The 15229-nt window shown below is 38.7% G+C and overlaps 1 protein-coding gene across 1 annotated transcript in view; it reads right to left on the reverse strand.

Moving 5' to 3' along the window:
* The window catches only part of CCDC50 (coiled-coil domain containing 50), a 69043-nt gene that overhangs the window by 23305 nt on the left and 30509 nt on the right, over window positions 1-15229 (reverse strand). The window contains 5 exon segments of the mRNA XM_065943649.1: window positions 979-1042; window positions 1044-1097; window positions 10444-10534; window positions 13748-13874; window positions 14686-14748. Coding sequence (XP_065799721.1) covers window positions 979-1042; window positions 1044-1097; window positions 10444-10534; window positions 13748-13874; window positions 14686-14748 — 399 coding nt within the window.

Here is a 15229-nt window from a genome sequence, read left to right on the forward strand (position 1 = left end):
CCTAAGTATGGTCTCCAACTGAGCTACCATGGAAGCCAAGTTGGTTCAGAGGGTAAAGAATCCGCCTGCAATGTGGGAGACCTGGGTTCGATCCCTGGATTGGAAAGATCCCCTGGATGAAGGCATGGCAACCCACTACAGTATCCTTGCCTGGAGAATCCCCAGGCAATCCCCAGGCACCTAGCAGGCTACAGTTCATGGGGTCACAAGGAGTCAGATGCGACTGAGCAACTACATACAGCACATGGTCCCCAAGCTGAACTACAGTTAAATACTGACACTAAAAACTTCAGGAAATATCCTTCCTTTAACATGTCTTTAAAAAGAACTAAATAATACTTGCAAATCCTCATTTCCCAACACACTTTTAAGATAAAGAATCACAGTTACCACAAGCATACCACCACCACACCACACCACCACCACCATACTGCAGAAGCGGGCACCAGAGAAGGGATCTCTCTCTCTCAGAAAACGTTCTATATGGTAGAAATAGCAAAGAAAGCATGAAAAGCAAAAACTCAACAGAAAATCATAACATTCAATTTTGTCACCAGCAGGGTAATCCATTGGCCTAGGTTTAAAAGATAAGAAGCAGGGGAAGAAAGCTTTGGTATCCAGTCAGCTATAAACGCTGTACCTCCTTTATTATTTGTGCTACTTTGAGGCTTCAAACAGTACTGCCCAGATTTCCTTGAGGCAGAGACTCACCTGCCATTTTTCTTCACCCTAGTTTATGTGCTTAGAATGTAATATAACATTCTAAGTAGCAACAGTGCAGAAGAACACATGTCAGATTTTGCTAAACTGTATTCACATTTTACAGCCATAAAAATGACTCTGGTCATCCATCTAAAGAACAGATGGATTCATTAGATAAGATAAAATTCCACCACAAATCTAAATGGGCCCTAGAGTCACTTTACAGACAAATTTAAAAGGTGTCTTGCAACTGAGTCTAAAGACAGGAATTATTACCTCCATCTTCATAATAGTAACTATCACCATAAGCACTGACTCCAGAAGACTCTGGAAAGTGTTTTCTTTCGCTTTTTCTCTTCCTGTAACTCCTTTTCTTGCAAGAGTCGAGCAATGTCCTGCAAATACAGAGAGAAGAAAAATAAACACTTCAGAGAAAGGACAAACGCCATACAGTAGCCCTGCAGGTCAGTGGTTTGACATTCCACTCCCAGGCTTTTGTGGCTCTGCCTATGGTTTTCCAGACCTTCTGGTATCACGCTCACACTGTCCGAGTGTCAAAGACGCCTGCTCAACAGGAAGCACACAAGATGAGGGAGAAAGGTTTCTTAACTAAATTTAAACCTAACTCAGCCTGAAGATAATCAAATATAATATTCCTAAAACTGGTTATGGAACAGAAGTTTCCAAATACATATTTATGGGCCCTTTTTCCAAGATGATGATTCACTAAGTCTGAATGAGGAAGACTGCCATAATCTATAACCTTTTTTAAAATTTATTTTAAATTGGAGGATAATTGCTTTACAATATCGTGTTGGCTTTTGCCATACAACAACATGAATCCGCCACAAGCACACATATGTCCCCTCACTCTTGCACCTCCTCCCCACCCCTCTAGGTTGTCACAGAGCACCACGCTGAGCGCCTGTTTTATACAGTGACTTCCCATGAGCTATTTATTTTATATATACTAATGTATATATACACTGATTTCATTTCATTTAAAAAAAAGTTTTTTAAAGAATCTTTCAGCTGATTGTGATTTAGCTTTGCGTTAGAGGACGGCTGTCTGAACTAAAAAACAAAACAAAACAGAAAACAGTCCTCCTCCTGTCTCCCCTGTGCTCCATCTCCAGATGAGTTTTCAGCAGCTGCTGAATGCAAATAACATTCTGATTTCATCCCCTAAAAAAATCACCACCCCACTTTGAAAACAAAGCAATACACAAGTAACTATAACACAACCAAATTGTAAATGCCTCAAAAAAAGGGGGGGAAATGTCTATGAGAGCACCAAAAAGGGAATACTACTTCTGTTTATATGAATTGGTTCAAGGCTTTGCATTAATGTTAGGTTTTAAACAAAGAACTAGATTCCAATAAGCAAGGGAAGATATTCTTTGCTGAGAACAACACCAGCAAAGTTATAACTTTTTTAATGGGCATCACTCTAGAAAACAACCAACAGTCCAATTAGAACACTGGGTGTGCGTTTAAAAAAAAAAAAAAGAACACTGTGTGTGGGGTGTTAGAGAAAGATGAGGTTAGAAAAACAGAGGCTGGATGCTAGGCATTCTTTACAATCAATTTTAAAAAGTCTGGAGTCTATAATGTAAGGGATGAAAAGTTGCTAAAGATTTTGAGCTGGCAAGAGACAGAGCTCAGAATTTGAAGATTATTTCTATAAAAGGTCCAACAAAAATAGCACATAAACTTTGTTTATGTACACTTTTTAAAAAAGAAGATCCCTAGATGTTACTAGATTCTTAAAGATCTTACAAATAAGGCAAGAATACTCACTGATACAAATGGTAATAAAAATCACAGGCAGTTTGAGGGGCTTACTTCTGAGGCAAAAATTAATCACCATTCTTTCTGCATTTTTCTGAATAAGTCAGATGAAGAATATACTAACACTGCAAGGCAAATAAAATTCATCTGAATGACTTAATTTCTCTTATGTTAGTGTAGAAATAAGTTGGATGCTGCGGCTAGATGAATTAGCAGAGGTTATCAGTATATTTGGAGGGCTTCCCAGCTGGCTCAGCAGTAAAAAATCCACCTGCCAATGCAAGAGAAGCAAGAGACTTGGCTTCGATCCTTGGGTCAGGAAGACCCCCTAGAGAAAGAAATGGCAACCCACTCAAGTATTCTTGTCTGGAGAATTCTATGGAGAGAGGAGCCTGGGCGGCTACAAACTATGAGACTGTAAAGAGTCGGACACAAGTCGACTGAGTGCCTAAGCACGCACGTGTGCACACACACATCCATGTACGTGGCTTTTAACGCTCATTTCATGAATAGGCCTAAATTCAAACTTATATTATAACATATATTCTGTAACTGACTTCTATGCTGGAAATTTCTCATGAAACTGTGTAAATATGTACATATATTCGATAAGTTCCAGTTCAAGTCAGAGATGCTTCAGAGATACTGGAAGAAAAACATTAACTATTAAAATGAATTTCTTTGGGCCTGAATTCTTTATCTGTAAAATGAAGAGTCTGAACTAGTGAACCTTAAAAGTCAAATATCTTGACACCCCACTACACATTTTAATAATTCTGGAAATGTTAGTGGGTGCCCTCCTCTGTGCCAGGTTCATTACATTGATGTCTTACAAAGCAATATAGTAACCAGTTAGGAAGAGAGAGGCGTGACAAGATAATTTATCCTCCTCATTCTAATATCTACTTCAGAATTGCCTAAATCCATATACATCTTACTACGAAAGTAGGAAGAAAATGTAAACACTTCCCTGAGTTGTCATGTTGACTGAACACCCAACACTACATTTTCTTAAGTGGTTTGTTTTACTGAAAACAAAAAGTCTCCCTTTATATAACTGAATAAAAATATAAAGAAAAACTGCCAGGTCCAACTGCCAGCCAAAATTATTAAACTGCCCGCCAGAGGCTCTATAATTGCTTTCCTGCTATCAAATTTATTCCTAATGAATACACAGTAATAGGGCACTTTCTCAACATGAAGAGCCAAAAATGAACCAAAGAGAAACAAAAGGGATACCCGTTTTGTACCATGTATTAGCTGGTCAAAAGGAGTGTTTTTAACCAAGTAGGAAAATAATAATCACAATGTGTCATGCATCTTAGCACCCAAACCTTTGTTCTTTTAACATCTCAGCTCCTTTGTGAATAAGCTTCTTATGGCTGAGAAGAATAAGAATAGCTAGCGGTACTTGAGGTGGGAAAGGAAAAAGGATTTCAATGGAAATCTGCTGCTATACTATACACCACGGCTCAGCCAAGTCAACTTTCTTCCCTGCTTTCCAACATTACTGCACAGTGGGTTTAGTTAGGTGATGTCAATAAAAAAAAAAAAAAAAAAAAAAAAAAAAACTCCCCTGAAACAAGCTAAAGACAGCAATTATTAGTCACCACGCTTGGATGCAGCTTAGTCACCCCTGACATAAACAACCTCCTTGATCCTCTGCTTCCTTCCTGTTAAAGGTTAGTCTATAGCAGCATTTCCCAAGCTGTTTCTGAGAACACTGGTATCAAAGGTTCACAAAAAAAAAAAAAAAACAACCAGAAAACATGTATTATATCTAACTCTTTAAACACATTAGCTCATGTTAACATTCTGATGAAACAAAAGTAATGTTATCTTCTAGCAACCCAGGAATTTCCAAATTTATTTTGTGACAGAGGTCTTTTTGTTACATTATATATATATATATATATATATATATATATATATATAAACCTTACTAAATTAGTGTTTGACAAAATGTAACTTGGGGAAAAAAACAAATTTATAGGAACTCTGAAATTATAAGTCACATTCAATTATTTTTTAATTAACAATATTAACCAGGTAGACTTACTTTGGGTTAATATGCAGAAATAACTGTTGTGCAGAAGACTTTCTCTTTTTTATTTTTTAGTTGGAGGAAAATTGCAATGTTGTGCTGGCTTCTGCCATACAACTAATCAGCCATCATTATACATATATCCTCTCCCTCTTAAGCATCCCTCCTCTCCTCCCACAGAAGACTTTCTAAGTAAAAACATTTACTGAAATAACACTCAACTCTGGAAAATGGGAAGCTTATGGGAGCTTCTTACTTATGGGAGCATAAGGGCAGAGTTAAGGATTCCTGGAATGCTACAGGAATGATACGTCAAGAAAACAGATTCACTGATTCCTTTCAATGGCTCAAATATTCTGCTAGAGACCTCCTACAGAGAAATAAGATACACAGTCATTATCATTAATGTTCTTGTCCATTAAGTGCTAAAAGCAAAGTGATTAACATAATGTAAGATATGCAAAGATGAGTGCTCTAAGAGAGACACTCACAGACCAATGTGCAGAGGAGCCCCATGCAACATTCTCAAGTAAAGACAAATTACTGAACTGTTGGATCCTTTTGGGTACTTTTATGGTTTATACGATTTTATATCAGGGTTACTTCTCCCTTAAAGTTTTCACCTCTATCATAATAGTAGTGAGATTCAAAATGAGAAAATCTTACGTATAAAGACAACCTAAGGGAGATGTGAAAATGTGATTGTCAAATGACTATCAGAAGAATAAAAAAAGAAAAGCCATTCCAGCAGATTGCTAAACTTTTTTATTACCTAGCAATTACTATATTAACATCTAACTCAGTAGGAAATGCAAAGCAGGTATAATCCCAAAAGGGTTACTTTATAAGACCAGAAAAACAGGTTAGTACCAAATTCATGGCTATAAAAACACCAATATAACCAGGATACAAGGAGACAAGAATTTTCTCAACCAGAGGCCTCTCACTCACTCCCCCTATCTGATTATATATTTGTAAACTTATTTTTAAAGTGCCACAACATAGGGAAAAAATTAAGCAGCTTAAATTATTACTACCTCAGCTATTTTCTAGATATTACCAATTTACATATATATATTTTTAGGCCATGGATTTCTAAACACATTAAGAACACTATGAAAAAGTACTGGCTCACACTAGATTAATTTTTAATGTAAACTGGTTACTAAGTTTATCCCTGAATAGTTCACATTATAAATGGCTCCAAATTGTTGGATTAGTGCCACAAATTTTCATTTCATGGTTGGCCATGATATTATTTATTTAAGGGAAAAAAAAAAGCTTTCCCTAAAATAGTTTCACATTCACACATATTTGGACCTAGGTTCAAAGGCACATATGTAAATCAATATTCACATATACACAAAGTAGTCAAGAGTTTTATTTAAGAATCAATTCAGTTCAGTTCAGTCACTCAGTCACATTCAACTCTTTGCAACCCCATGGACTGCAGCACGCCAGGCCTCCCTGTCCATCACCAACTCCCGGAGTTTACTCAAACTCATGTCAGTTGAGTCGGTGATGCCATCCAATCATCTCATCTTCTGTCATCAACTTCTCCTCCCGCCTTCAATCATTCCCAGCATCAGGGTCTTTTCTAATGAATCGGTTCTTCACATCAGGTGGCCAACGTGTTGAAATTTCAGCTTCAGCATCAGTCCTTCCAATGAACATTCAGGACTGATTTCCTTTAGGATGGACTGGTTGGATCTCCTTGCAGTCCAAGGGACTCTCAAGAGTCTTCTCCAACACCAAGGTTCAAAAACATCAATTCTTCGGCACTCAGCTTTCTAGTCCAACTCTCACATCCATACATGACTACTGGAAAAACTACAGCTTTGACTAGACAGACATTTGTTGGCAAAGTAATGTCTCTGCTTTTTAATATGCTGTCTTAGTATGCTTTTTAGGTTAGTCATACTTTTTCTTCCAAGGAGCAAGCATCTTTTAATTTCATGGCTGCAGTCACCATCTGCAGTGATTTTGGAGCCCCCCAAAATAAAGTCTCTCTGTTTCTGTTGTTTCCCCATCTATTTGCCATGAAGTAATGGAACTAGATACCATGATCTTAGTTTTCTGAATGTTGAGTCTTAAGCCAACTTTTTCACTCTCCTCTTTCACTTTCATCAAGAGGCTCTTATTTCTTCTTCACTTTCTGCCATTAGGATGGTGTCATCTGAGTGTCTGACGTTATTGATATTTCCCCTGGCAATCTTGATTCCAGCTTATGCTTCATGCAGCCCAGCATTTTGCATGATGTACTCTACTTCTATGAGTTAAATGAGCAGGGTGACAATATACAGCCTTGATGTACTCCTTTCCTGATTTAGAACAAGTCTGTTGTTCCATGTCCAGTTCTAACTGTTGCTTCTTGACCTGCATACAGGTTTCTCAGGAGGCAGGTCAGATGGTCTGGTATTCCCATCTCTTGATGAATTTTCCAGATTTGCTGTGATCCACAGTGTCAAAGACTTTGGTGTAGTCAATAAAGCAAAAGTAGATGTTTTTCTGGAACTCTTTTTAATTATTTAAGAATTTTTATTTATTTATTTAAGAATAACTAAATCAACTAAAAACACACTTCTTGGCTTGGTTAAACAATATTGACAAATGCTAAAGCTGTGACCAGAGAGAAAGATCCCAATAAAATTTGTCCACCCGTATTAACCACAAACTCATGTCGTTATGAGGCAAGTACTACCATAAACTCAGTCCAGTATTACCAAAGGCTACATGCTCCTTCAACAGGGCGCCAAGAAAGAAATGCTACTACTACTACTAGATTCGAGACACCATGTAAGAGTTTAAAAAAAAAAGCAAGGAAGACAGGAAGGAAGCAAAGAGGAGGGAAAGAGGAAAAAGAGGGAAGGAAGGGAAGGAGCCACAATGGTGGTAAGAATATTGATCTTTTTAAACTCTTCAACATCTGTTTCAGCAATGGAAATGCTACCTGCCTTACATTTGTGCTCTGTTAAAAAATACAATAAAATTATATCACACTGAAGTTAGACATGCTAATTCACCCACAGAAAGTTGTATAACTCTACTTCTCATGTACAGTGTTGTTCAGTAAAAATATCTGTCCCAGGAGAAAGAACCTTGAATTCTACATCAGGTTGTTCTGCGTGATTATAAGCAACAAAAGAGAGTTGACTCCAAAAATCTATAAAAAGAGATCTGGGTGAAAATCCAGAGGGGAATTTTCTACAACCCTGTTGCTGGATAAGAACTTATTAGCTAAGCAGACTCTATAAGGAAGCAGAAGAGCACAGAGAGAGGGAAAATTTATTAAAAAAAAAAAAAAAAAAAAAGAATCCAGATAGTTGATGAGTAACAGGCAGTGCAAAGTTAGCCAGAAAAATTAGCACTATTGTTTCAGTCTCCTCTATGAGGCGCCTTGGACTAAAATAAACAAATAAGCATTATCATACATCCTTCAACATCAAACTTGACTAATGCAAATTTTATTTAATATTAAAACAGTCTAGTCAGCTGGAAGTAACATTTTTCTACAATTAAAGAACCTCTTGACAGAACAGCCATATTCTAAACTAAGGCATCAGTGAAAAGTCAAAAACGTCTGGGAAAAAAAAAAGTGTTGAGATTTTAAAGGCTAGTCTTATTAAACCTCCACAACTAGATTTCTCGTCTCATCTCTCCATTGCACTGGACAAGGGGAAATATTTCAGTAGGTCAAATAGTAGTGGAGATAATAGGAGACCTATAAACGCAAGAAAATCCCTAAAGATTCCTGAAATCATACCATATCAGAATATACGTAATTCTGCTTATTTCACCTCCACCTTTTAATTCAGCACACATCTCTCTATTAGAGAAATCTGAGTTGTTACAAAGGGAGAATGGTGTGGGAAACACCTGACGAGAAAGCAAAAAGGAAAGAAAAATTATTAACTTAATATGTAGCAGAAACCTTAAATACATGATTTTAAACTTCATTGCAGCCCTTTAGGATAATGTAGAGTTATCATGAATTCTTCAGTTTGGAACCTAAAAGTCTACGTGGCTAAATGAGATGATTAAAGTCTCAGCTAAAAGTTAAACAGATAAGATTCAAACTCAATAGTTTATGTGTTCTATGTTGTGTCACCCAAGTCAGAGGCAGTCAGAACTGCAGAGACATTTCTTTGGCATCTTACCATAGCCAGGGACCAGTCATTCATATACTTCTTCAAAACTTAATTTCTTCATCTGAGAAATGCAGTTATTCACAACACTGCATACTTTATATAGTATAACAATGAGATTATTTATTGTGATTGCTATTTAGATCCCACAGGCATAAAATAAAGTATTTTGTTTCCCCTAATACTGCTTTCCCCTGAATGGAAAGGAAAAATACTACAGGACACCAGGAGCATTTATAAGAAGCCAACTTCATTACTCTGTGATTTTTAAAAGAGAAGCTTTCCTGTCTATAAAACATAATCACTTCTTTCAGCATCCAGACTCATCTCCAAGGAAGTCTTGACTATAGAGAAGCAACACATCCTGCAGTAAGAAAGAGCTCCTGTGTGGATAACAGGAAGGATGAAAAAGAATCCCTCATTCTAACTTACAATTCTGATCATCACATAATCATGGTTTGTTTCCTAAAGAAACAGCTAAATACACTCACACCAGGTGTCTCACACTCGCCTGGCATTGAACAAGGAGTTCCAGAGGAACAGGGTGGCTCAGTAGGAGAAAGAGAAGATGCAGGCTGGTTCACTGATAACCCTGAAACATCTATTCAATAGGGTGATTGTATGTGCCAGTTTGCCCAGGAGAGTACACAAAATTTCTGAGTACACAAAATATCATATGGTCATTCTACTATTAAAAATGATAAATCATTTTTTTCTTTACTATAAATCAAGACAATGGCCAAGAATAGCAGAATAGGTATAAAAAGAGCAGACACAGAGTCAACACAATTGTTTGTAAGAAATGCTGAAAACGTAATGCAAAAGCAGTGATCACTAAGTGATCACTAAGTCTTTTTACAAACCATACACTACTGCTAATTTTAGTCATTTTCAGCTTAAAAACAATACAATTTTAAAATATAAACAGAACTAAATGGATCACTGCTTTCAGGCAGGGTATCAAAGGAAAGTGAACCCATTAATAAAAAGAGGGGGAGCAATGACCAGTCCATGACTCCTGTTCAAGCTACACTCAAGGTTTGCTCTCCCTAAAGTTGTGGGAATAACCCATAGACAGATATCTTGTATTGAGCTGAACTATCTCTGAAAAATTCAGTTATATCAAGAACTTCAGAACATGACCTTATTTAAAAATAGCATCTTTCAGGTAGAATTATTTAAGAGAAGATCATACTCTATTAGGGTGGGCCCTCAATCCAATGACTGGTATCCTACAAAGAAAACAAGAGGACAAAAAGATACAGGGAAGAAGACCATATGACAACAAAGGTAAAGACTGATATGAAGCAACCACAAGGCAAGGAATGCAGACTGCCAAGAGCCACTAGAAGCTAAGAGGAGGCAAAGAAGGGATCTCTCCTAGAACGTAGCACTGCCCTGCCAACACCTTAATTTCGATGTGTAACCTTCAGAACCGTAAAAGAATCAAGTTCTACTGTTTTTTGCCACCATGTTTGCAGTGATTTGTTACAGCAGCCCTACAGAAACGAATTCACACTTTTTGTCAAATTAACCATTATCATCTTTTAAGATTTTACCACTTAAACAATGACCAAAGGGTGGTTTGGTTTGGTGGTTTATCAAAATAAACAGTGGTCCATGGAGGGCAACACTTGGACTATGCACCCCCAAAAGGGAAAGCTCTCCTGCCCGCCCAGCAACCCTACACTGTGCCTGTGAACAGAGTCAGAGCTGAGCAGCCCTCCTCCATGGGGTGGAGGGGCATTAAACAAGTTGTACCTCATCCTTCTTCTCTTGAATGCGTCGTCTCTCTGCCTCAATAGCCAGCTTCTCCTGAATCTCCTGAGCAATTTCACAGTCTTGCTGTTCACTAAAAAAAAAAGGAGAAAACAACATGAATGAAGAACACAAGGAATGATTTTTCTAACCACAACACAATTTACTGAATACTCACTATGAGCCAGGGCATATTTTTATCTCACTCAATCCTTACAATAATGATGCAAAGAGGTCAATACCATCACTTCCTATAGCTAGAAAAACTCGAGGCCCAGAGTAGTAAAATCACTTCCCTAAGGTCACAGAGAAAATAAGTGGTAGGATCAGAATCTGATCCCCAGACACTACAATGGAAAGCTCCAGGCCTTTCTTGTATGATCATATCGCAGGTTTAACTCCTGGGTCGGGAAGATTCCCTGGAGAAAGAAATGGCAACCCACTTCAGTATTCTTGCCTGGAGAACTCCATGGACAAAGAAGCCTAGAAGGCTACAGTTCATGGGCTCACAAGAGTCAGACATGATTTAGTGACTAAACTTCACCACAGTCCCTCAAGTTTCTGCAAAGGAGATGTACACTATGAGAATAAGATCCACAAATATCCAAGTATGCACAAAGTACGCATAAACTAAGAGTGAATTCACTAAAATGGCAGTAATACTGTGGTCACTTAGAGGTTGGTGGTATGACTTCAAAACAGTTTTTATAAATTTTTAATTAAATACATTTTTTTCAGTTTCAATAAAACTTTAAAAATGGCGGGGAATGTATATTCCACAGCTTCAGGTGCCAGGAGAAACCTCTGTGGCTGATGCCAGTTTTCTTAACACTCAGGCCACTAAGGCAACCAAAGGTTGCAATACTGCTGCTACCATAGTTTTGTTTTGTATCCGCATTCGTGCATTCAAAAAAGACTCACACAACAGGTGCTGTCATCCAGGCGCCATGCTCAACACTGAGGATACAAAACTAAATAAATCTCCATCCTGTGCTCAGAACCCCACAATAAACTTTGGTGGGAGAAACCAGACACATCATTTTGTGGGGAGAAACACGTCCTTTCAAACAGCACAAATGAAACAGCAGTTTCAACAAGAAATGGGGTTTGGATCTCTCAGAGACGGCCTTTTGGTTTCAGGTTTCAGGAACAGTCAGACTAGACCAAGTTGCGTTAGTTGTGTCCAACTCTTCGCAACCCTATGAAATGTAGCCCACCAGGCTCCTCTGTCCATGGGATTCTACAGGCAAGAATACTGAACTGGGTTGCCATGACCTCCTCCAGGGGATCTTCCTGAGCTCAGGAAAAGTTAACAGGCAGCTCATAACTCTACAGAGTGTGATAATGCTGGGGAGCCAGCATTTACATGGCCCTTACAACCTTCAGTTGTTTCCTAAAGAGATATACATATGCTTAGAGCTTACTATCTAAAAGATGCTGGAACAAAACTACAGCTGTGGCTTATACATGCAGTTCACTTACTAAACCAATATTCCCTTTTATTCTTGCCCTGCCAGTTGAACTTAAAGAGTATTCAATGAATCTAGTCTTGGTTGTATATTCCCCATTTTAAAGCAGCCTTTGTACCTGAAAAGTGTTAGGGTTGGGGTTGGCGGTAATATCCTAACTTCTCTGGAGGAAACAGAAATCCACACATTCTATTCTAACAAAAGTGAGGGGATGAACACTATTCTTAGTTATATAAGGAAATGGTCCTTTTCAACATGTTTGGAAATAGTTGGAGATGAAAGTAGATAGGTGCACATACAGGGATGTGTATGTACATGTAGAATATGCTTCCTCCCTTTCTGTCCGATGTGCACATTCTACATGTACAGATACATCCCTATATGTGAAGAAGAGAATACATGACAGAGAGCACACGCCAGAAGTGGAAACAGCAAGCTTTTTTAGTCACTAGTAGGAAAATTACTGGACAAAACACCTGGAGACCTGATTTCCAGTCCTGCCACTATTAACCAGTGAACCATGCCCTCTCATGTCATCTTACTAGCTACAAAAGTTTTGGAATCTAATGATTTCATGTTACAGATCTAATATTACAGGATTCTGAACCATTCAAACCACAAAATTGAAAATAAAAATCTACTCATTTATTATTTCTATATCCTCTTTTCATTCACTCACTTTTTTGAACTTACCAAAAAGTATTTATTAATCTAGTTTTAAAAATACAGAATTTTTCATGAACTTGCATGTCACTTTGGCAAGTGCTCAGTTTTTTCCCCTGAGTCCCTTAAAAACAATGGTTATGTTTTATTCATATCTGTGTTTTCTGGTGCCTTTCATGGTGAAAGGGTTATTTAGCAAGAATCAATAAGAATGTTTATGAACAAAATAAGGAAACTGAATAAAATAATGAATCAAGTCCTCTCTGCAAATAACAGGACAGAAAAACCTTTCCTCAAAGGTGGCAAAAGTAATAGGCTCTCGTGTTTACTTAAATAAGACAAATAAAGTAAACAGAAGGGTCCCTTCACTTCTTCCTTCACTCCTTCCTCCTCAAAACGATTCTGTAGTTAAGTCTACCACTACGGATTGAAGTATAGGAACCTCTCTCAAAGAAGAGATGTGCTCTGTGAGCTTTCAAAACATTAAAAGTCATTATGATGGGAGAGACCTTAGACGTGATCTATTTAGAAGGAGCTGGAGAAATAAATTTGGTCAGACACTGAAGTTATGAAGAGAAGGGAGGGTACAGTTCAGAACTTTCCAGAAGAGTCTGCCTCTATATAAAAAGCAAGGGGTGCTCGACTTCCCTGGCAGTCTAGTGGTTAGAACTTGGCATTTTTACTGCTTAGCATGGATTTAATCCCTCAAGGAACTAAGATCCCCCAAGTCAAGTGGCATGCCCCTCCCCCCAAAAGGCAAGGGGTTCAAGGAAAATAAGAGGAACAAACATTACTAGGAAATAGTAAAGGAACCCAGTAGACTTCAGAAAGTCCTGTGACATCCAGGAATTTGCTAGATTCCTGCCCAAACCACAGGAGGCAGAGGAGACAGAGATCACCCCCCAGTGTACAGTTAAGGAACAGTGAGACACGGAGCTGGACCAGATGGCTCAAAGCCACCAGTGACAAGTGCTGAGTCCTGCCAGAAACTGCATGTCCCAAACCTAGGAGGGAATTCCAGCAACAGAGACAGTTTTTTAAAATAAAAAAAGCTATGGGATCGTCACTGTAGGACTTATAATCTAATAGTGAAAGGAACCAAAGGGACAGACAGAAAGTCCTCTTCCCTGAAAACCAGTCCTGGCACAACGCCCTCCCACTCCCCAAGTCCTCACAGGTCTTTATAGCGCTTCTGCAGCTGAGCCTGGGCTTTCAGGTCTTCCTCTTGAAGCTGCTTGGCCACCTGCAGATCATGCTGGACCAAACGGTTCCGCTGAACATTCGATGCCAAATGATGCTCAACTGGACAGGAAGATTGGAGAGAGGAATTACAATGCTTTGGCTTATTCGTAATAAACTTTTAAGAATAATCTTAAGAAGAGCCTTTCAGTTAAAAAGAACTTCACAGCCATCATTTCCACGTATACTCTCAGTAATGCTGTATAATATGCAGCATAGGAGTTGGCATTCGCATCTCTTCTTTAAGGAAAAAGAGAATCAGAAAGGTTAAGTCATGCGGATTTGGTCAGCAGTGGCAGTGCCTAAACTTCTACTCAAACCATGTAAAGCCAGGGCCGGTGCTCCTCCTGCTCCACAAGTTGCCACTTCATTTTAAAAACTGCATTTTTCAACACTGAATTTTTATACTGACACACAAATCACAAGTTCACATATATGTACTTTTGTATAACACATATAACTTGGATTTACTTTTCATAATTACATACATAAATATTCAGAAAATCCTACAATCTAGATACCTCCATTGCCCAGGTAAAGGTATTCGGACCCCTATTCTTATGCCAGCCTTCTACATGCTCCTGATCCCCATATAACCACTGTCTCCCCCTACAGCATTAAAGCAAAGCAAATGGCTCAAGTCCCTCTTTTCCTCCGATACACCCAACGGTCTTCTCATCCCCAGCAGCCGTCTCACTTCAAAACACGGAGAAGTGCATTCTTCACCAAGCGGTCATCTGCCTAGACAGATCCCCTGGGATGATGGGCGTGTAGCCTGACGACACTGTCTTCTCCCCGCCTCACCCTAAGAAATCTGCCTCGAGGCTACCACTAAAAAAGAAAACTGGAGGAGCTTGCAGGGGCTATTACTCACTCTCTTGTTCCTGCAGGCTGTGGGCCAGGGTGTGGTCCTCCAGGACAGCAAAATCTCGGCACACTGCAGAGGATGAGGGAGAAGGGCAGACAGTAAAGCTCATTAGTAGCACTTCAACATAAAAAGAAAAAGACTTTGTTCAGGACTTCAAAGAATCCATTCTAATACTTCAGGATGATCAACTCTATAAATGGCAATGTACAAAAGAGTAGTTAGTTGGTATAAAGTCTTCATTCACACAAATCCAGATAGTATCTGCTCAATGCCAAGTACAGGTGTACAACAAAGTAACAAAATAATGGTGAAGTCCTGGCCTAAGGATGAGGTCCAGAAATTCTAATCCATGTCTATAAAGGGAGGGCAAGTACTGCTACGACAGTAAAAGTTAAGAATGTTTTACATACTGCAGCTGAGAAAAATCTGAGTTTTTGCATGGTCAGAAGGATTAAAGGAAATCTGGCCTATGCCTCAGTGATCCCAGGTGGCGCAGTGATAAAGAACCTGTCTGCCAATGCAGGAGATGCAAGAGAGGAGGGTTTGATCC

The sequence above is a fragment of the Muntiacus reevesi genome, chromosome 8 (assembly GCF_963930625.1).
Source record: "Muntiacus reevesi chromosome 8, mMunRee1.1, whole genome shotgun sequence".
In the NCBI taxonomy this organism is placed as follows: domain Eukaryota; kingdom Metazoa; phylum Chordata; class Mammalia; order Artiodactyla; family Cervidae; genus Muntiacus; species Muntiacus reevesi.